Genomic DNA, 24,202 nt, shown 5'->3' with positions numbered 1-24,202 from the left:
CAAGCAAGGGTTGTTTTTCTAAAAAGGGAATTTCAGTTGCTAAGAAAAGATTCTATGACCATCATGGAATATTTGAACAAGATAAAGATCATCACAGACCAGCTTGCAGTTATAGGGTGTGTCGTTAGTGATAATGACATGGTGCAACAAACTCTGAGCGGATTGGGATCTGACTACAATATGATAGTTACTTCACTATTGTGCCTTCCTGTTCTTCCTACCTTCGATGAGCTACGAGCCAAACTGATCGAGTATGAAATAACTCTGAAGGGATTCTCTGAAGAAACTCATAATCATTTAAGTAATCAAGAAGTTTTGATCACAGGAGTGACTTATGGTAGAGGACGGGGACGAGGAGGACAAGGGTGAAGTGGACACGGAGGGCGTGGTTTGCTTCCCACTCCAAACATGTTAACTCATGCGCATGGACCAAGATCCATTCCTACTTGCTTCCTTTGCAACAAGAAGGGGCATATCAAGGCGAATTGTTGGCATAATCCAGAGAACAAAGGGAAGGGTCCACAAACAGAAACCAAAAGAAAGTTCACAAATACCAGAGATAGTGGAGAGATTAAAAAGTTGTTGATATCTGCCTTGTCAGAGTTAAAATTGAAGCAAAGTGATGAAGGCACATGGTTTGTTGATTCAGGGGCAGCAACTCATGTAACTGGTGATGCAGGTAAAATTTCTAACCCTATTCCTTATTTCGGAAAAAGTAAGATTGTCACTGGAGACGGATCCCATCATCCTGTTTCTCATGTTGGAAAGACTGTCATTCCCATGTCACATTCCACTCTTACTCTTTCTGACGTTCTTCATGCTCCTGACATTAATAAAAATATTGTCTTCGTCTCCAAACTTATTAATGATAATAATGCTTCAGTTGAATTCACTCCCTTCTTTGTGCAGGTCAAGGACCTACGCACGAGGGAAACATTCGCTGAAGGAAAGAGACGAGGCAACATGTATGTCTTTGAAAAAGCTCCATGGCATGATGTTCGCCCTTCTCACCTGATTTTGAAGCCTTCATTAGAGTCGTGTTCATCCTCTTCTGCCAGTGTTTTTAATATCTCTGAATGTAATAAGTCATTCCTATGGCATAGTAGGTTAGGACATTGTGGGAGTCATTTTATTGAGAAACTTGTTTCTAATAATCTCATTCCAAAAGAAAGTCTTAACGGGGATGAGAGCAGTCATAAATGTTCTAGTTGTCTTTCATGCAAGGGTCATGTATTGTCTTTCCATTCCATTAATAAGAGAGCTTCAAAACCTTTTGAGATTATTTGTTCTGATGTGTGGGGACCCGCTCCAATTGTCTCTGGGTCTGAAAGCAGATATTATCTAATCTTTGTTGATAGTTATTCTCGATACACTTGGATATATTTCATAAAAAATAAGTCAGAAGTCTTCTCTTTGTTTCAAAATTTCCTTTCCTTGGTCAAAAATCAATTTTCTTAGTCCGTTCAATTTTTCCAATGTGATGGAGGTGGGGAATTCTCATCCCGTGATTTTATTTCTTTTCTTCGAAATAACGGAATAGGAAGAAGGGTGTCCTGCCCTCACACTCCTCAACAAAATGGGATTGCTGAACGAAAACATAGACATATCGTTGAAAGTGTCATGAGTATGCTTCATGACAACAATCTTCCCATCAACCTATGGACAGAAGCCTTTCATTCTGCCGTGCATGTGATAAATAGATTGCCAATGGTCGTTCTGGAAAATAAGTCTCACTATCACTGTCTCTTTGGAGCTCATCCTAGTTATCATGATCTGCGTGTTTTGGATGTGTTTGTTATGTGTATATTGATCGGTCTCTGAGAAACAAGTTTCAAGACAAGGCCCAGAAGTGTAGGTTTGTGGGATACGCAGATGACTACAAAGGATATAGGTGTTATGATCCCACCAACAAACGTATCAGAATCTCAAGAAATGTTGTCTTTGATGAACAAAATTTTGATGACAAAGCTGATGCAACGAATATACCAACTGAAGTTTACTATCCTTGGTTGAGTTCAGAACTTTTTGTCGGTTCCAATGAAGCATGTTCATCAGATTGCGCGCAGCAAGAAAAAGAGATGTTTGAGAACATTGAGACGTCGGGGCCACAGAATTCAGAAAAGGTACCGGGCATATACAAAGGCATTGTCTACTCTAGACAGAGACCAACAACATCAAGTCATCCAGATCATGTCGCAGTCAGTAATCCGACTTCTCACACTCTTGAGGTCAGAAAATCGAGCCACATACGACATCCCATTAACAGGTGGGTTAGCTATAACAACTGCTATTTGGATCTTCAACTCTTTTTAACTGCGCTCAATAAGGAAGATGAGCCCACTATGTACTACCAGGCAACCACTTCTACCAAGTGGGTAGAAGCCATGAATGATGAAATGCAAGCTTTGCATGAATGTAGAACCTGGGAAGTTGTTTCCAGATCACCTGACAAAAATGTTGTCGGATGTAAATGGGTCTACAAGATAAAGTACAAGCCAGATGGAACCATTGAACGATACAAGGCAAGACTCGTGGCAAAATGATTCACTTAAGAAGTAGGGCAAGACTATGATGAGACCTTTAGTTCGGTTGTAAGAATGGGAAAAATTCGTATTATTATTTCTCTGGATGTTGAACATGGATGGAAGTTGAGCCAACTTGATGTAAAAAATGCTTTCTTGCATGGGGACTTGAAGGAGGAAGTGTACATGGAGCAACCCCTTGGGTATCAAGAACACAATTGTAAAACTCATGTGTGTAGGCTAAAGAGAGCTATCTATGGTCTGAAGCAAGCATCTCGCTCTTGGTTTGATAGCTTCTCACTAGAGATTCAGAAACATGGATTTTCACGTTCCATGCTAGACCACTCATTGTTTATTTTCAGAAGTCAGACTGTGACCACTCTGTTATTAATTTATGTCGACGATATTGTTATCACATGAAATTCTGCGGCTCACATCCAAGAAGTAAAAGGCTTACTAGGTCAGAAGTTCAAAATGAAAGATCTTGGAGCTCTACGCTATTTTCTTGGTGTAGAAGTTGATAATCAGGCTCATGGCTTGACACTTACTCAACACAAGTACACTGTATATGTTCTCAGCAAGGCAGGCATGAAAGACTGCAAACCTCTGGGAACTCCGAGTGTGCTTTATCAAAAACTTAGTACTCATGATGGAGATCTGTGTGATGACCCCACCAGATATCGAAGCATACTAGGAATGTTACAGTAACTCACATTCACCAGACCTGATATCGTTTATTCAGTCAATCAAGTGTCTCAATTTATGCATGTGCCACATACTGGACATATGGAAGTTGTCAAGAGGATCCTTAGATATCTGAAAGGGACTATTGGGGATGGATTGACATACCTCACCACAGCCATATGGCAAAGATGAGCATAGACTCACTGTATATTGTGATGCGGACTGGGCAGGAGATCCTGATGAACGAAGATCTATATCAGGATATTGTGCCTTCATTGGAAGAAATTTAGTCTCTTGGAGCAGTAGAAAACAAAAAGCTATCGCTAGATCAAGTATTGAGGCTGAGTATAGATCTATGGCTGCTGCTACTGTCGAAGTCACATGGATCAGACATCTACTAACTGAAGTAGGAGAAAAGATCTCTCACACTATCTTGCTATGTGACAACCAAAGTGATATAAACATGTCATTCAATCCAGTACATCACAGTCGTGCTAAGCACATTGAGATTGACCAACACTTTGTGAGACAGAAAGTTGAAGAAAAAGAGATTGAGCCTGAGTTCGTCAATACTGAAAGACAAGTTGCGGACCTATTCACGAAGGGGTTAACAAAGGATCATTTTTGGATGCTTAAAGACAAGTTGTGCATGGTCCATAACCATGATCAACTTGAGGGGGGGTGAAAAGGTGGACAGTGTTTCGAACAGTGTTTCGGGTCTGGATCCTGTACCAAACCCGAGTTAATTCCTGTTATTTGTATCCGGATTCGGATATTACACCAGACCCGACCCGACCCACAATTTACACTTAAATGTATTAATACAACTATTAGGTCACGATTTCATTAAGAAGAAATCGTGACAGCCGCAATCGACATCTTTGGGTTCCCTCTCTCTCTCTCTCTCCCTCTCTATCTCTTCTCTCTTTCTCAATACAGGTACAGACGAAAAACTTTCAAACTTGGAGCGAGATTTTTCTTATTTATTCTCAAAGGAATTTTTTATTAGCTAGTTTTGGGGATTTGATGTTTTTGAGCTTATTCTTTTTTCTACAGTAAACTTGTTAATTGGAATAGGTGCGCTTCATTAATTAGTGTGTAAGAACCGAGTAGAGATAAGGTTTCACAAAATGGAGAAAATAGCTCGAGATTTGATCAAATTTAGACTAGCTATAGCTTTAGCATGAGGGGACTTTTTGAATGATGTGGATGGAATGCCCTAGAATTGTGTAGTAAGCATCTAGAGTGATAGAAAAAGAATAAACCCAGTAGCAAAATGTGCGATACAAGCAAAAGCCCTATGTGGGTGACGAAAGAAGGTCATTCGATAGGAAACACCTCAAGTCTTTAAAGCATTCATGGATTTTAAATTACAAATGTGAATTTTAAAGGAAAATTTTACAAAGAATGGGCTTGCTCCATTAAGTTGGCCACCCAAGGAAAGTGGGCATATGTTACCAAAAAGAAGTCAACAGAAAATGAGCAAGGTTTTGCCAATTGGTGGAGAGAGAATGCCCTAATTACAAGGTGGTTACTTCAATCAATGAACCCGAGTATCTCAAAGACGTTTATGTGCCTACAAATGGCTAAGTGTGAGATATTGTGGCCCGATATTCCAAAAATAGGTGTCGATAAGTTAGCCGATCCATAAGTGAATGCTATGCAGAATTGAGAAGCCTATGAGACGAGTATATTATTGACTGCTCAGCATGTGCCACTTTATAAAAGGTGAAGGGATGACACATGGGAAGAACCTTTTTGAAAGGTTTCTTGGTGCATTTACTTCACTTGTAGAGTAGAACACATGGCTATATCCTGTGAAGGTGGTTTTCAAATACCTGGTTGCATGTTTAAAAACATTTACTTTTCTATACTAGTACACATCCAATTAGGTTCATATATAAAACTGAATCTGACTTTCTATCAGATTGAATTTTTTGATATCAAATCCAACCCAATTACATATTCATGTATAATTTTTTACCAAAACGCAGTTACATTGTTTTGTGTTGGTCGAATATCTGATCCAAACCTGTACTATTGACATCTCTAACTAGAGGTAGAGATATTGTAGTTCTGGAAGAGATAGAAACTTCTTGGAAGAAAATGACAATTTGAGGTGCACTCATTATAGAAAAGTTAGAGACAAAGGGCAACATTAGGATCTTGCAAGAAAGACCACATTTCAAAAAAATAAAACCTTCTAGTCATCCAGTGCAGAGAGTGCAGCAGAAAATAATGCCGAAAGTGAGCTTGAGACGTTATTCAATTTCAGAAAATGGATAAAATGAGTTAGAGATAATGGTGGGAGAGAGATTGACATAGGCTTCATTGTTGGCTGCCATAACTCGCTCCTCATATACCACCCAAGGTAATCATGTCTCTCACACAACTCATAGCACTTGTATTATCAATTTTGGAGCCATAAACCATGTGGCAAGAAAGAGGAATATATTTCGGTTACATGTCTCTTATGCAAGTAGTCTTGTTAAACTTGCTGATGGATAATTACTCGTGTGTGGAAACAAAAAGTTAAGACCCCTTGGTTCGACCTCTCCTTAGTATTACATGTTTATGGTTTTCCACTCGATCTACTCAGTTAGTTCACTAACAAAAACTCTTAATTGCTTCATATCCTTTTCTTCAAACCGCCATGATTTTCAAGACCCAAGGACAGGGAGGACCTTTGGTCGTGGTAGTAAGAGTAAGGGCTTGTATGTCCTTGATGAACCACAAGCTTTGTTATACATGAGAAACTGAGTGTTGGCACCGACTTTGGAATATGCTCAATTATGGCATAGTAAAATAGGACATTTGATTTGACCCATGTCAAAGCTACATAATCTGTTACCTAATATACTCAAGGTGAAGAATGAGTTTGTGTTAGAGCATGATATGTGTCGGAGAGCAAAACATGTGCCTCCTTTCCTATTAGTGCATCAAGTTGTATCCTTTTAAAGTTTTATATTATTATATATAGGATCGATCATGAGTGTTATCTATTAAAGGGGCATAGATATTGTGCATCTTTTGTGGAAGATTATAGTAGATTGACCATTGTCTATTTGATAAAATCCAAAATGAAGTTGCCTCTATATTCCATGTTATGACTAAGTGTTAGAGAGACAATATCATACATCTAATTGTAAGGAAATGATGTCCAAGAAAAAAATCTTGAAATGCCACTTATAGGCAAGAACTTAAGTGCAACAAAGCACTCACAAAGAGCATACAAGAGAGAGCATTCACAAATAAAAAATTATTAATCTTAAAAAGCATCAAGAAGAATGCATATAAAATGGAATGGGGAGATCAAGTTTGAATACAAGAGAGCCAAAGAGGACTAACGGCTAGTCAACCTAGCTGATTTGAATACAAAAAATAAGAAATAAAAATACATTATATCCCTAGATACATTATATATATATATATCAAGGTTGTAAGTAGCGTATTGTTACACCTATAGGTCGGGCCCAAAGTTAGATATGTATCATAGAGTATCGTAAAAAATCATAAGTTTTAATAAAAATATCCAAAAAAAATCAAGAAAAAATAAAAAAATTGGCAAAAAATCTAAAAAAATCATTACACATGAAACAATGATGAATTGCACATAATACAACCATAAAATCACATATGAATCATTTATGTCCCTATGAGCTGCATAAGACATTCATCCAACATCAACTAATATAGATAATATGGCATGCATATCTCACAAGAACAATGCAAAATATTAAATATCTTGCAATTAAGAACATGCCACAAGAACACTTAAGTGTTAAAATTACATAACCAAGTTTTTTAAAAATATAACATCAATCATCATCATCTTCGTCTTCTTCTCCCTATGAGTTGTAGGATCAAAAGTAGGGAGTTCATCTTCATGATACACATCCTCCAAAGGTTGCACATACCCTATCTTTGTCTCACTCGTCTCTTTTTTTTTTGTCTTTTTTCTCTCAAACCAGTGAGTAATTGATGACATTACCATTTCACGATATCCAACAAATCTCATGACATCAAGGAGCAACATTGTGATGTGTCTTGGCTAAATGATGCTTCAACTGAGAGATACCACCCGAAACAATATGATGGCAATAGTTGCACTCGATTTTCAATCGGTTTTCACTCACTACATGATTGCTCCATTGTCATGTCGGACCCTTTGATACCATCTTCCAAAAAAAACATCAATGAAAAGCAAAGAAGACAGATTTGTTACCTTAGATCAATCCCTTGAGTAAAAAAAGAATGAAAATGCACTCTTATGTAAGAAATCCGCAAAAGCCCGCTCCTTTGCACACAAATCAGTCCCCAAATCGCTCTCATGCTATGTCACACGAACTCGGCTCCAAGGTCGACGCACCCGCGTCGACACGCACCGACACGGGTGTGGACACGGGTGCGACTCAGACTCGGTCAACCCGACCCTGGGGGTGCGGTCAAAGCACCCATGGTCATTTTGGTTCATTTTTTGATTTTTTTTTTTAAATTCTAGGCTATTGAATTTAAAAAAAAAAACTTGGTTGGGGGGGGGGGGGGGGGGGGAGGGGGCTGCCCCCCCCCTGGACCCCCACCCGCTGACCGCGCAGCGGGACCCGCGCCGGGGGGAACCCCCTTCCTGTAAGGAAAAAAAACCCTGAATCAGGCTTCACAACTCATCACATGTCCCCTAATGGGCACAACTTTGACCAAGTCTTTATATATATATATATATATATAGCCGAGTCCCCGTGTCCAAAATTTTTGAAATTGCGCCGCACCCGCACCCATGTGACATAGCTCTCATGCCTCTTAGGGTTTGTGAGTTTTCCTCTAAAGACTTCTCCACAAATACGAAAATCGTCTTTAAAACCCAAAATTTAAAAAGTCGAGTTTCAGCCCTTTTAAAGTGTGTCAAACACATATTGTACGATACACCTTGTATCATATAATACGGTATGATACAGGGTTCTATCGTACGATACAGATACGATACACACTTGTATTGCAATACGAGTGTGTATCATATATAGTTAGGCCATAGTTACGATACATATCATATGTATCGTACGATATTGTACGATACTTACAACATTGATATATATCGTATACATATATATAATATGTATATGTATAAATAAATATAATATAATATTTAACACTCCCCCTTAAACTTATGGAGTCCATAACAAAAATTTGCTCAGAAAAAGAAATCTAGGAGAAGAGCCTTGTTGAAGAAACCTGCCAAATGATGCTTTAAATTCACATAGGGTAAAGATATAGTCTTCTTTAAGGACTCTTCGCGAACATAATGACAATTCATTTCAATATGTTTAGTCCTCTCATGAAATGTGTAATTGCCCATGATGTAGATCGCACCTTCGTTATCACAACACAACTTAGACAACTCCATCAAATGAACTCCCATGTCCTCTAATAATTGTCTCAACCACACAAGCTTTGAAGTGGTAGAAGTCGTAGCTCAATACTCTGCTTCAGTTGATGGTAGTGATATGTTCTGTTGCTTTTTGCACTTTCACGAAATTAAGGAATCACCCATAAAAAATCAGTTGTTGAATAACAGTTATTTAGATCACCCCCCTCCTATCAAAATCGGTATAGGCAATTAAATTTAAAGGAGAGGTAGAGGACAAGAAAAGCCCTTTGCTGATGGAATTCTTAACATATCTCACGATATGTAGCATTGCACCAATATGAACAAAGGTAGGTACATGTTGAAACTGACTTCTTTTATGGACTGTGCGTGCAATTAAATTTAAAGGAGAGGTAGAGGACAAGAAAAGCCCTTTGTTGATGGAATTCTTAATATATCTCACGATACGTAGCATTGCACCGATATGAACAAAGGTAGGTGCATGTTGAAACTGACTTCTTTCTTTTATGGACTGTGTGCAATATCGGGTTTAGTGATCGACAGGTATGTAAGAGCTCCAACTAACTCTTGATAAGGAGAAGGATTTTCCAATGGTTCCCCATCATCACTCCTTATCTTTGCATTTATCATCTCTAAAATCTATAATTTATCATCAGTAAATCCAAACCTTACAATAATATCTGCAATAAACTTGGTTTAAGATAACAAATATCCACGTGGAGAAAAAGCAACCGCAATGCCTAAAAAATAACGCAAATAACCCAAGTCAATCATTTAAAAAAAAAATCTTAAGAACTAATTTAATATCATTTACTCCATTCTTATCTTCTCCGGTGATAATCATATCATCCACGTACAACAATAAAATAATGTAATCTGCATTGAAATTCTTAACAAGAGGAGCAATGTCAGTAAAACATGATCTAAACCCAAGCTTTAACGTTAAGCCATTAAATCTATCATATCAGGCCTTAGGTGCATGTTTCAAACCATACAATGCCTTATGCATCAGAAGAATCTTACCCTTAGGAACACTTAATCCTGGTGGAACCTCCATGTAAACCTCTTTGTTTAAGTCACCATTTAGGAATGTATTTTTCACATCCATTTGGTAAATAGACCAATTTTTAATTGTTGTTATGGCTATTACGGACTCTTAATTGTAATCATACGTGTTATTGGTGCAAAGGTTTTTGTGAGTACCCCTTGACCACTAACCTAGATTTGTATCTATTTAAGGTTCCATTACTCTTGGTTTTCACTTTGTACATACACCTACATCTTATAAGTTTCTTTCCTGGAGGCAATTCCAGAATTTCAAGTTTTGGCCTTTTCTAAAGCATCTAATTCAATTTTCATGGCCCCTATCCATTCTGGGTATTCCTTAGCCTAGTAGTAAGTGTTTGGTTCTATGTAAGAGTGAATCGATACAAAGCAAACATTGTATACAAGTGAGAAAGATTCATAAGAGACAAATTTTTTATGTGGTTTGATGATTCTAGTAGAGTGCCTAACACCTGTAGCTTCCCTAGTTACGTTATTCATATATTTCTCTAAAGCACATGGAAGTTTCTCAAGACCACGTCTAGTTTATCGCAAGCATATTTCTTGAGATTTTTTAACATTAACTTCATCATTATTGGCATTCTCACCAATAGAGTTATCAACATTAATACATTCATCACAAACATCATAATCAATATTTTTAGGCAGAAGATCAAACAGAAAAGAATACTCAGTTTCTTTCTTAGGCTTTTCCAAATCATAGTAATGTTCTTTTTCAATGAAAGTTACATTTCTAGAAACATATAATTTATCAGTTTTAGGATCAATACATCTATACCCTCTTTGATTCATATACGCATTTCCACACAGTAATACAGATGCAGGCATCAGTGATCATACAATGTAAATTCATGAAAAAAAAAGCAACTCTTATGTGGTTTGAGTTCATATTTTTGCTTATTAGATTAGACAAATTAGAAATTTATCAAGGTTTTCATAGCCGCTTGATCTACGTGACACCCTTTTAATGTCTTTGAATTTTCTGATTCATGTGTCGTGTCAGAAACTATGCTTCATTTTTTGAGACCTTCAGTTCATAGATTTTAGGGATCCCCAAAAAAACCACACCTTTTTTCATCCAATAAAAACCCTTGCTCTCAAGAATCTATCAGACATGGAGAAACAGAGAACTTTTGCATAAATTGTTCTCTTGAGAAAAAGTTAGTAAAGTTTTAAGCTAAAAGTACAGAAAAATGATGGAAAAAAGAAATTTGATTTTTATTTTTATTTAGTTGTGAAAACATAGGGAGAATGTTGCAATAGACATTGGAGCAATATCATGAAAAATTAAAATATAATATTGGAAATGGGAAACTTTTCAGGGTTTTTTCATTTCAAAAGTCTTACCGAAATAATTTTTTCACAATGTTGAAGAGATTTGTGACAAACATGGATCTGGGTGGTCCTTTCCCTTGCATATCTGTTATTTCTCTTTCACCTGTGATGTCCTTAACATTGTATTCCTTCTGTCTGCTATATATGTACATCATTTTTACACTATGCTGCTGCCTGTTTCATTTTGATTCTCACCCATTTTATCCTGCTTGTCTAGGAAGTGATTCTAGTACAACTGGAAACTAAACATAGAACAATTTCTACTTGCCTTCGAGTAGAAATTCATATTTTAAGCTACTCATACACAGAAATCTACCATACAAGAAGATTCTGTTAGACTATTCTACTCCTTGAAATGAAAAAAGAAAAAGACCATCATCACAGATTGGAATAAAGGAACATACATTGTAGATCTTGCTCATCAACGGGTGCCAGCACTCCATGAATTTCTTAGCGTCATCAACAAATGTATCCAGTTCTTCCAATCTCCTGCTGAGTTGTTCATCTGAAGGTGGCTCCAAATCAACAATCTCATTAAGCACAGGCCTCAGAAGTGTCAACAGTTCAGATATACTTTGGTAGTATACTTGAGCTGGCCCAGATTTTATGTTGTTACTAGAGAATAAGTGATTGAAGTGAGACATGTTGTTGAGTAGATCTCTTAACATTGATTTCTCCATCTGACCTGTTTCAAGATACGAATTACCTCCAAGAAAGAATAGTACAGTCTGCATCTTCAACATGACACAAAACAGTAATGGAACAAAAGAAAACTCCATAGTTGAATCATGTACATGCAGTCATATCAGACATCCATAACCCAAGTCACGAGAAATTTCCTAGGACAAGATTACCTAGAAATAACAATATGTTTTTTCCCTTGTGTACCACAAATGCAAAAATTGAGGGAAGACATTTACAACTAGGAGAAAATATATAAATAAATGAAAATATTTAAAAAAAAATCCTCTAAATATTGTATTTTAGAAAGATTCTCACTAAGAGTATGCATTTCATTGAGTAAATGTTACATTTTATTTGACTGGTTATTATCTCTCACTGTGTAATTGTAATAATTTATTTGATCTTTGTGAGGAACTTCTTCTAACAAGGATCTGGGAAAAAACCATCCACATTTTGCATTCTTTTGGATCCCACAAAGATTTTTTTTTTGGGTTTTTTACAAAATAGCCCTTGTCTGCGGGCTTTTTGCAAAAAGATCCCTGCTTTATGTTTTTGAAAAACCATCCCTGACTTTTCTACTATTAGTCAGATTGCTCCATCTGTTAGGGTCCCATTAGACTAATCATTATCAGTCATTGGCCATGGTTAGATGGTGAAACAAAATTACTATTATACCCCTATGAAGGAGAATGGCATCAAGCACCCACATCCACGTCTTCTCCCAAGGCTCTAACCCTTCTCTCTCACCTAGAAGCACATTTTATGGTAGCTCTCCGCAGCTGTCCTCCTCTCTCTCTCTCTCTCTCTCTCTCTCTCTCTCTCTCTCTGATGAGCACCGTTGTAGCACTCCAATGGAACTGATGCAGTGAAGAATTGGCTGTCACGAGGTACATTATTTGATGCAGCTGGAGATCGATTGTCGCGCTTCACTTAGACGCTGACAATGAAGAGCATGACCCCACGGTCGTGCGATGGCAGGAAAGAAGTAACAATTGATGCCGTGAAATACACGGTGTTTGAATTTGATTCAAGGGATTTAACTAAAACAATGAAAGTAGAATGACAGGAAACAGAAAAAAAAACAGTAAACAAATGCAGTAAAAGAATGGTTGTTGCTGACAGAATGGAAAAAAAAATTCTCAATAAAATGTTCTCTGACGCACGCAACCCTAGAGTGGCCTATTTAAAGGCTGCAAGTGGACCCGGGTCTCGGGTCCGGTCCTAGACCCGAGATGTCTTCAGTCTAGAGCTGGATCGGTGACGATCTGGGTTGTTCCTCGTCTGGAGTCTGGGTCTTCCCTCGTCTGGCGTAGGTACGCAGGGCCACGTCCCTGTGCTAATGCACCTTACCTGCGATCGGATCCACCTCCTGGGTCTGATTGTCCACCTCCATTGCATCGGGTTCCCTGGCCCTGCCTTGGTCACGTGGTACAGACTCGATCCGGTCCTGCTCTGCATCATTCTCCCCTGGTTGGGAAGAGGTCGGCTCTAACGACTTGTTGTCTCCACAGTAAGCATATAGATCAGACACATTGAAGATAGGCAAAATGTGTCAATCGTCGAGCAGTTCAAGGAGGTAAGCATTCGGACCCAATCGCTGAAGAATCTTAAAAGGACCATACTTCTTAAGACTCAACTTGCCATAAGTACCTACTGAAAAACGCTCGGGACGCAAGTAAACCCATACTAACTGACCGACTTGAAACTGTACATCTCGATGACCATGGTCTACGAAAGCTTTGTAGGCTTCGTAGTTTTCAACAAGTTTGGCGTGGACCTGTCTGTGGATATCACTACTCAATGGCATCAAATGCGTCTGGGGCTGGGATACTGGACACAGGTGCTAGGTCTACTACATGGGTGGGTGATCGACCATAAACCACTTGAAAAAGAGACTTGCACATGGACAAGTTGATGGAGTTGTTATATGCGAACTCGGCTTGAGGCAATACTAGGTTCCATGTTTTGACATTCTCCCCCACTAGACTCCTTAACAAGTTCCCTAGGGTGCAGTTCACAACTTCGGTTTGGCCATCGGTTTGTGAGTGGTAAGCACTACTGAACTGGAGTTTGGTTTTCAATAAGGCCCATAACGATTTTCAAAAATGGCTCATAAAACGCGTGTCGCGATCTGAGGTGATCGTGTGAGGCAATCCATGAAAGCGGACCACGTCCTTGAAATAGTATGAAGCTACTAACGAGGCGTCAGTGGTTCGCTTACACGAAACAACAATAGTCATTTTGGAAAATCAGTCAACCACAACTAAAATGGAATCAAAACGACGCAGGGTTCTGGGAAGACCCACAATAAAATCCATGGACACATGCTCCCAAGGTCGCTCAGGGATGGGCAACGGAGTATACAAACTACTATTCTGACGTCGACTCTTGGACACTTGACACACTCGACAACTTTGAACAAACTTGACAACATCTTTGCGCATTTTGGGCCAAAAGTAACATTCATCTAACAGAGTGAACGTCTTATCATGTCCAAAATGCCCCGCTAGTCCCCCTTCATGTAACTCGGAAATCAACTGGAGTCTAAGAGAGAAAACAGACACACATAACTTATTACCTCAAAAAAGGTAACTGTTATGTATACTAAATCGTGGGTCAGTTGTGCTATCAGGGGAGAGGCACAATTCCGAGACCTGTTGAAAATCAGGGTCCGACGGGTATAACTCCTTGCACTGCTCGAACCCAATGACCTGCACTGACATAGTCATCAAAAGACTATTTTTCCTGCTAAGTGCGTCAGCTACCTTGTTCAGAGTACCTGATTGATGGCGAATAGTGAATGTGTACTCTTGCAAGAAACTGACCTACTTGGCATGACGAGCACTCAACTTCTTTTGACTATTCAAATACTTCAACGCCTCATGATCCATGTACAAGACAAACTCCTTATAAATAAGATAATGCCTTCAATAACGAAGGGCTTCTACCACGGCATAAAACTCAACATCATAAGTGGAGTACTGGCACCTAGCTTGAGTCAAGGAGGATCTGGTGGTCCAAATATTTCTTGAGTGCAACCAATTGAAGACTTTCTGAAGAATGAAGTAGCCTCAAAGCATATATAGTTTAAATTGTATGATGTGGATTATATGTGGAGGTGAAGCAAAGAATCATAAAACTAAGCCCATTTAGTTGGGAAAAACTAGATGTGTACAATGACGATCATTAATTATATGTACAAGGTAAGCAAACATAAACTCAAAACTGCAGGGGGGAGGTGGAGGATTCAAACTTTTTGAAGTAAAAGAAAACCAAAGCATATATAGTAGCCATTCTATGGTTAAGATGCAAGGCACTTTATTTTCAGCTTATTTTTCGTTTTGTATGTGTGCAACCTATGTAAAACGGACTCTTCTAACAGGGCACCACATCCACGTCGCACCCGCACCCAGGCGGGTGCGACACTTGGACACAACTTCCTTTGTGTTAGGTGAAGTCAACCACATTGAGGTCCATTTCTATCCAAAAGTAGATTCAGTTAACCCTAAACAAGTTCATTTTTATCTATATTATATATATAAATATATAAATGCAGACACATACACGTAGTGTTAACTTAAAACTGTTAAAAATTATATGTATATATATACCCTCCCCGCACCCCCGCACCCAAGTTTTTTTAAAGTGCCACATCGCCGCATCCGCACCCGTACCCGCACCCACACCTATGTGACATAGTGTGCGACACTCTATAACAAGACTGAGGGTGATAAAATGAAATTGGAAGCTCACCCTGCCTCAATTTTATTAACAATTTAAATCTGCATGGTGCACCAGGAAGATGTGGGAATCAAGATGATTTCTTTTCAATGAGTAGCCATCTACATCTTGAACATATCCACAGGGTACCTGAAGAAACTAATTAAGAAAAAGAGGAGGAATCAAAGAGAGGAAGACCATGTTGAAGAAGAAGTAATAGAAGCAAACAGTAGAGAGAGAAGTATCCAAGCTCACTCCAATCACATTCCTTTAGCATTTTACAAACCATAAAGCAATATAAACAGATTATCTAACTATTACATTCTAATCCAAAATATCTACAGAAAAGGTAAAAAAGAGACTCCTTTGACAAGGGAGGACTAAAATGCCCCTCTCACAACGCCAATTCAGTTCTAGTAACAATAGGATAGACTAATTAAATTGTTAATTTTAAGCATTTGATGAAAACTACTACCATGTGGACACTTTCTATAGTACATAGGATGTTATTATAACTATGATGTTTGGACATACACTATTATGTTTTGTCTCATGTTTTTGTTTTTTGTTATATTCTACAACTGTTTTTGTTTTGTGTTTCAGTTTTTTTGTTCCTTGTTTGTTTATCAATGAAAAGAGAAGTCTGTAGTATGACAATTGTTTTCAGCAGATAAATAAATATGGGTCTCCATTCAGTTGACTCCTTTTTGTTTGAAACAGGTGCCACATTGAACTAGATTGAGGCATTTCAATGTTAATCTGGCTCTTTATTTCAGATGGTAATGATTAATTGGTAGTGCATCGAATTAATTTCAAGGTTACTTTATGCAGGAATATCTTATCAAAATGCATAATTATAAGATGAATAGGCAGATATTTCATCTAGCAAACACAATGGTTTTTTTTTGCACTAGCTCATTGGTAGAGTGCCAAAAGTTCTATGGCCATTCGTGTGCACACCATTATGTAGCAGTCACAATTTTGTATCATTTATGTGCCGTAGAGAATAACAAAGTTGTCCTATTTTGTAATTTAAACAATGTTTGGATCCAATTTAGATTCATACCCAGATCCAAATTCAATCCAATATAAGCAATCCGGATCATCTTCTATTATATCTGGATCAGAAAACATTTTGAACCAATTAAAGATCCATACAAGAAATCCATGTTGAATTCTCAAACATATCCAAACAGAAGAATGACAATTCTCACATGAATTCCACAATAAAAACAAACAAAATGAGAATTCTCAAAAGAAATAATTAAGCACATTCAAGTTACCCAAACAACAGAAATCTAGTGTTAGGATTTCCATTTGTTGTTATCTCTTTGGACAGAGAATTTACTTCTCCATGAGAGATAACCTCCAAAGTATCCAAACATATCGGGGATATTGTCTTTCTATTAGTAAAAAAACACATTAATAAAATATCACTATTTTACCACCATTAATGATCTCCTAACTCTCCTCTGCAGCCATGAAGCTAATATGATTTATTTAGTAGATCACAACTCCCAACAATCCAGGTTATGATCCCTCAGTTTCTCCAAGCAGAAATTATGTACTGGTCTAGATGATTCCAACATAAATGACGCATAGATTTGAACAAAATTAATAAGTTCAAAGCAAGACAATTGAACTTTTTCTTTTCCTTTTCAGTGGCCCATGGAGACTCATTGAATCAGAATCCTTCCACCTGAGCAGCTTGGCTCAGATCTCAGCAAAGAAAGAATCATATGTGGAAACCATGGTTTTTGCTTGGGCTCACCCTCACATATGTATGGCATCAACAAAGTTATAGCTGACTGGGACGTGAACAAGTTGCGCTTGGCTCTCAAATCTGATTGAGTAATCACCATTTAAATGGATTGAAATATGCTTTTTCAAATCTTGACTGTTCAAACTGAATGTTGAGAAGAAGGGAAAAAAAAGAAAAGAGCCCAACTTACGTACGAAAGCAATAGAACAACAATAGTAAGCATAAACCATGAATCGGACATAATTTGGAAATGAATTTTTATTCATATCCAAATCCATCTCTCAAAACAATTCAGGCTACAATGCAATAAAAGGTCTACCAGATCTGTTTGCATCTCAAATAACTGAATCTAACAGGAAAGGGGTCCACTTTCCAGTGGTAAGTCAAGAACCAAACTGATTTGGACTTAAAGGCACCAAGTCCACTGAACTAATGCTAAAAGGTCTTACTGATAAAAACTGTTTAGCAAGAAATCTACCTGCAGGAACCAGTTTATAGAAAGACCACTAATTCAACTGAAATAAGATCAAAAGTTCATATTAGGACTAAGCATGCAATGAGAACAAAACATAGTTAGGAAACTAGACACAAAAACACTGAAAACTGGTTTCAAGAACCAAAAGAGATTCAGGATACTCCAGAATGCCTGGACTAGGAAACCCTAATCAAATATGTAGACCACATCTGGATATGGTGAATTGTCCTGCTTGTTGACATTGATTAATTAGAACTAACTCTTCTTCAGAAATGCAGTTCCAAACACCCTAAATTGAGGGACTTGGTGAACTTAGATAAAGTCATATTAGTATCTTAATTGCCTCAAATACTGCTTACAACCATAAGTTACCTGCTCAAGGATTCCATAACCAGTAGTTTTGGCTAGAGTTCAAAGAAGCACGGATACAACTCAGATATGGCATAAGATTTCATCCATCACTTTTACTCACAAAAGATTTAACCTGGTAACCCAAACTAATCACATACTTATCAGAGCACTCGTCTGCCCTTACGTCAGTCCGACGTCGAATTGTAGTGATATGTTCAGATCAGGTTATAGTACACCAATTTACAACCTAACTATTGAACAAGGGATGAGACATTGCAACTTAATATGGTAACTGAATTACCCCTAATAAACACAATTAATAACCACCAATATCAACTTAGGTACCCATTAAATCTTTCCTAATCTGACATTAAATTCAGCTATAATTGCTGTATGGCTTACAAATGCATGGTTATGGATGACCCTTCCTCGATCTGACAGGATTCTTAGAACTGGATTTTCTAACTCATCCACAAAGAAATGACTGAGTCATGAAAACGAGTCTTAACTACAGAAAATACAAAAAAAAAAAATGCTAGCGATTTACAAAGAAAAGAGATCGACGATTATTCTGGTGAAGAAAAACCCTAGAAAGATGATCGATTACGGTTTCTCCCCAAAGAAAAACGGGTACATCGAAGGAGGGAGGGCTAAAATTAGGGTTTTTTCTCTAGAAACAAAGAGGGAAGAGGCAGGGGAGAGAAGCAAAGAGAGGAATGAGGGCTCTGAAGAAACGAACGTATGAGAAATGCAATGCGTAACTCAAAATGATTCCGAAATTCGAACTAATCCAGATTGATCGTCGATGAGATTAAATTCGCCGATTGTTTCTCCTTTCTACCATCCAAAATGCAACAAAACAACAAACAATTCATCAAAGAGGAAAATGCCATGAAAATAGAAATATATTGGGAAAATTTACCTCACAAAGAGAGAGAGGGAGAGAGAGACCTTGAGATCGAGAGGAGAAATGGAGAGCCCGATGGTTGGGAAATCGGGAACCCCTAAAAAGCACCCCAAAAAGGAGTTTGCGTTCTCTTGAATTTGAATTCCCACTTGGGTCGGTGGGAATCTAAAAAGAGGAGTTTGCGGAGAAAATAGAATTCTCAAAACGAGTTCCTGAACGCTGCCAAACACGGGAATCCTATGTGGCATGCTTTTATGAGAAATAGAATTTTCATTTTCCAAGAATTCAAAGGTATCCAAACATACCCTTATTGATTACTGAATTTTGTTTTTTTTTAAATAATGTAATAACTACGGACGGTATGTCACGAAACTGCGGCATGACCTAGAAATTGCCCCAATCCTAATGATATATTACAGATATAGTATTAACATTTATTAAGACCAAAATACCCTTCTGTGCCTTAATTCTTCATTTGCAGTGGAAGGCTGTCAACGGGTCGGGCCTTTATTGGATGACCCAGATCTGATGCTAAGGTGCTGGTACTGGGTCTGGACCCAGTTCCAACTGAACTACCACAAGGCATTAAAAAATTGCAGATCTTAATTAAAACTCGGGTCAGATATGGCAAACTGCAGGTTGGTAAAACCCTCGAGGTCCTCCTATCCAGAGGAGTACACCCTTGAATATATAGGGGTGGGCAATGGGTCAGGGTGGCCCAGTGGGCCAAGTCGACCCGGACCATCATGGACCGGGTTTGGGTCAAGTTTTAAAGTCCTGACCTGTTAGCTACCGTACCAAAACCTGGTGCGTTATATACATGGGTCGAGTCTGTGTCGGCCCACGGGCTATGGATTGGACCCAATGAACCTAAGCTACCTAACTAATTTCTTAGTAATATGAAAAATAAAGAAATTAAATGAATACATAGTAACTTGTAATTATTATCATTTATCGAATTATTTACATCAATTTTATGGAAACTATAACCATAATTAGTTGGGTACATGAGAAGTTATTGATTATTAATGTTTACCTAATTAATTGCATGAAAAATAAAAAGATAATTGGTTGAGTGCATGAGACTATTGGTTTATTTAAAAGTTAGGGTTGCTGGCTTTTGAAAATAACCTACAAATGAGTTTCTGACCCGCTAAACATTGACTCATTGGGCCAATGAGCCGGGTCATGAGCTGCTCTTCAAACCCCATCCCATTAAGAACGGGGTCAAAACCCGACTCATTAGTAAATGGGCTGGGACATCTTCAGGTCAAATCACACTTAAAGTGGTGACCATAGATGCAGCTGGTAGGCTGTGTCCCATAGATGGTGGGTGATTAGGGCGATAGTGGATACACTTAAAGTGCATCGGGTAGGGGTGGCCATCGGGTCGTCTCGGCCCATTTAGAGGTCGGTTCATCGGGTTTTAAGTGTGATTTGACCTGAAGATGCTGTACCTAACATCAGATAGTGGTTCGTTAGGTACAGCAGCACACTTAAAGTGTGCAATCACAATCTCAATTAATTTTTGAACCATAGTAGGTGATAATCCATGGTCAGGAATGTGGAGCCCTTGTGGTCTCTCCGTACATGCTGCTCTTGTTGAGAACGGTTAAAAACAGCTTGTCCTGTGTCCTTTTACCCGTGTCCTAGTGGCACACAATATGTTGTGCAGAGACCTAACCGAGCTAGCTTAGCCTCTGCTGAACTACGGTGTTTGACCATGTTGGTATAAAACTCCGAGCGCTAAACTCTCAACCCCATAAAGTCGCCATGCTTTTGCTTACACGGGGGTGACACCCATGAAATTTGAACCTCTACTGTCCGTGTAACAGTCTAGGCCCCATCCCACTACGCCAAACCCCTTGGGTCTATCTTATAACCCCGCAGTAAAATTTTAGGTTAACGTATTTTTCACTAAAAAGGGGCTCATTATCGTAATTAAAAGCCACGGGCTCGTAAATTACCTAAGCTACTGGCAACTTGACTTAATAATAAGCTCTTCAGGACGTTTAAAGAAAAAAAAGAAAAAGGAAAGCCAGTTTTCACCTTGATATGAACCTTTTACATTAAAACGAGCTGATCTTGAACAAGGGATGCTCCACTCCACTCAGTCTGATCTCGTAGGTAGGGGTGGCAGTGGACCGGGCCGGGGGCTGCAGCGGGGGATAAGGTCTTAACCCCCACCCGTCTCAAAATCCTGCCCTTCATCCCTGTTTCATGTCCTCCATCACTGGTCCAAACGGAGCGAGGTGGGGTGGGATCCCGTTTCTCCTCGATCCATTGCCATCCCTTGCTTAGGATCATAAAGATAAACTATAAAATTTTTACAAGATATCTATCGCTTGATTGGGAGGAAGAAAATCCTTTTTTATTGTAACTTATTAACCTTTTTAAGTCTCATGTTGTATTTTTTTATAAATTTGTTTTTTTTATTATATATATATGCAATGGGATGACTAAAACCACCTCTAAAGCTACGGTATATTTGAAAACATATGATGCTTCAGGGGCAATCTTTCTTTTTATTGAAAAAGAAAAGGCCAAAACAACATTTAAGCAAAACAACAAAATATAGTTTGTGAATTTGGTTTCAAAAAATAAAAGAATTTTCTAACCTAAAAAATAGCCATATTTTCAAAAAACAACACTACTCTTGGCGGTATTTAATTAATTTCAATTAATTAAATACAAAAAAATTGTATCTAGAATTTTACATGAGAAGGGTTTCATAAAATGACACATGCATAGGCCTATATGAGAAACAAGTGAAGGAAGAAGGAATGCTGTGATTTGTTTTTTTGGCGTTGACAACACTGTTGTGTCAGAGGAAAACAACGCCCATATATATATATATATATATATATATATATATATATATATATATATATATATATATATATATATATATATATATATATATATAAAAGAAAACGAGATACTGTAATTTTCTCCAAATACTTCCAATTTGCAAAGCCTCCACAACCACACAATTGATTCTCAAAGACTTTTAAATTGCAATATTCATATCTTTGTTTAATTAATCATTTTTCAGAGAGAGAGAGAGAGTATTCAATGAGTCTGGTTTAGGTGGATTTGGAAAAGTACGTTGGTTCAACGATGGCTTGAGCACCGCAACTAATCAATTGATGTAGCAAGACTTTTATATTACAATATGCATATTTTATTCAGTTGTTGATTTTTTCCTAACAGTTGTAATTTCTTACCCATTTCCTTCCATCCATACTACATGAATTCCTACCATTTTCCATAACATATATATATATATATGTGGAAAATTGATACGTGCTATATGATACTTGTTAAATGAAGGTTTTTGTCAGTGTTTTTTTTTTTTGCAGTCCTGACCACATAAATGTGTTGGGTATGATCGATTTAGAGGAATCCATACCTGAATCATGTGTTTTTGGATGAAAAATTGAAAATTTAGAGCCTCAAAAATTTACAAAGATTTTGGAAAATTGATTTTTAGAACCTTATGAAAGCCCACCTATGTGTAGGAATTGAACACTTCAAGGGCTGATTCCTATAAAATCAAGTACATAGATCACATATGTATGATCAGAAATTAAAAATAAAATGAAAAAACTCTGAAAAACTTGTTTATCACCTATTATTTTGTACTTACACATTACTATATATATATATATATATATAGAGAGAGAGAGAGAGAGAGAGAGAGAGAAAGAGAGTGGTTATGAGCGTGGCTTAGGGGGATTTGAAAAGGTATGATTAGAGTTGATTGGGTCTCTTTCTGTGCAGCTGTCAAGCAAAACTAAACGGATGGAAACTTGATCCATGAAACTTGTTGAATCAGTCAACAGGGGCACACATATAAATGTGTACACACTTGCACGTGCCCACATACAGCAAAGCTTTCTTATCTATTTGCATTAATAACCAGTTGTCTAATCATCATATGAAAAAGTGAAACCAAAGGGGGCTCCACCTTGTTGGTAGGCGCTGTCAGTGCACGTCTCCTTCTGGTGAGACGTTGCAGGTTCAAAACCCAGTGATAGGTTAAATAATAACTGGTGGAGTCTGCCTAACCCCAACTAGACTTTAAAAAAATAAATTGAAAGAAGTTTTTTTTTTTTTTAGATAACAAGGAAAAACCATCTCACACTCATTCACAAACTCTTGAGCGAAGCCCTAGTGAGGGAGCATAAAACTCATAACGAAAAATCAATTTTACTGATTTTCATGTAAAACTCTTAAATGAGACCGCTTACATCTCAAAAACGAGCATTAGATAAAAAGATACACACTTGTGCTTGTATGTCGAAATTAATGGTGCACTACAGCTGCAGTCAATTTTTCAAACATCAACAAAAATTAATGGTGCACTAAAACTATATTTGGTTATAAGAGGATGCAGATATGGTTTTGGTTTTTTGTTACCTAATCAGACCAATTTGACAGAGATATCTGAATCAGTTTATATATAACAAGGCAGATTTAGTACGAGCTTCTCACCATCCCAATTTGAATCCATTTAATCAAATATTCGATTAGTCAAATATAGTATTAGCTGCCTCCAATACGTACCCAAACTGTTTGCATCCCTAGCTAGGGATGACAGTGGACTGAGGTGGGTGTGAGGGGCAAGCTCTCCACCCTGCTCCGTCTCAAAATTTTACCCTCCATCTCTAGTCTATCCCCGTGACAGGTTTTGATTTTCACCTCTATCTCGGGTTTTTCATGTCTTTCATTCCCGCCCCAAATGGAGCAGGTTTGGGCGGATCCCCGTTTTCTCAAGTACAAGATTTAAATGGCCCTTCTTTGGAGTTGTTAGAGTAAGGAGACCTGTTTTTAGGGTTAGGAAGTAGGAACTTAAGGTTAGAAATATATATAAAAGATTTAAATATCATTTTATAATATAATAAAGGTATATTAGTAATTTCATTAACAGAGTGATTGGGGGAGGGGCGGAGGCAAGAGTAAGTTCATTCCCGCACGGGTTTTGATTTTCATCTCCATCTCGGGTCCATTCTTTGTTTTACGTCTTCCATCCCCACCTCAAATGGGGCGGGTTGGGACAGATCCCCATTTTCCCCTGGTGCACTGCCATTCCAATCCCAAACGTGTGGGTTAACCCATAATCCATATTTATTTAAGCACTAATTTTACCACGTGTACTTATGAAGTTTAAGACCGTGAACACCAAAGTAAAGTTACGGTGAATGTAACACCTCTTGGCCTTAAGGAAAACTAAGAGTGATGGTTTCTTATTTTTACGAAGAAGAAAAAAATTATAAAACAGTGTAGAGAACTCACAATAATCATGTTTTCTTAA

General features: G+C 37.9%; 1 protein-coding gene across 2 annotated transcripts in view; it reads right to left on the bottom strand.

Moving 5' to 3' along the window:
- Positions 1-18,975, bottom strand: part of LOC149834459 (U-box domain-containing protein 4-like) — a 28,966-nt gene extending 9,991 nt beyond the window's left edge. For both annotated transcript variants that reach the window (XM_090011425.1, XM_090011426.1), the window contains exons 1-3: positions 18,901-18,975; positions 15,424-15,549; positions 11,391-11,671 (exon numbers count right to left, since the gene is read on the bottom strand). In XM_090011425.1, the coding sequence (XP_089867551.1) occupies positions 11,391-11,666 (276 nt within the window). In that variant the 5' untranslated portion in view covers positions 11,667-11,671; positions 15,424-15,549; positions 18,901-18,975. The remainder of the gene's footprint in view (positions 1-11,390; positions 11,672-15,423; positions 15,550-18,900) is intronic.
- Between the last annotated feature and the right edge of the window lie 5,227 nt (positions 18,976-24,202).

This window comes from Nuphar pumila, chromosome 6, assembly GCF_984573655.1.
Source record: "Nuphar pumila chromosome 6, dmNupPumi1.hap1.1, whole genome shotgun sequence".
Classification (NCBI taxonomy): Eukaryota; Viridiplantae; Streptophyta; class Magnoliopsida; order Nymphaeales; family Nymphaeaceae; genus Nuphar; species Nuphar pumila.
The sequence above is the reverse complement of the archived record's forward strand: the minus strand, read 5'-3'. Positions and strand labels throughout refer to the sequence as shown.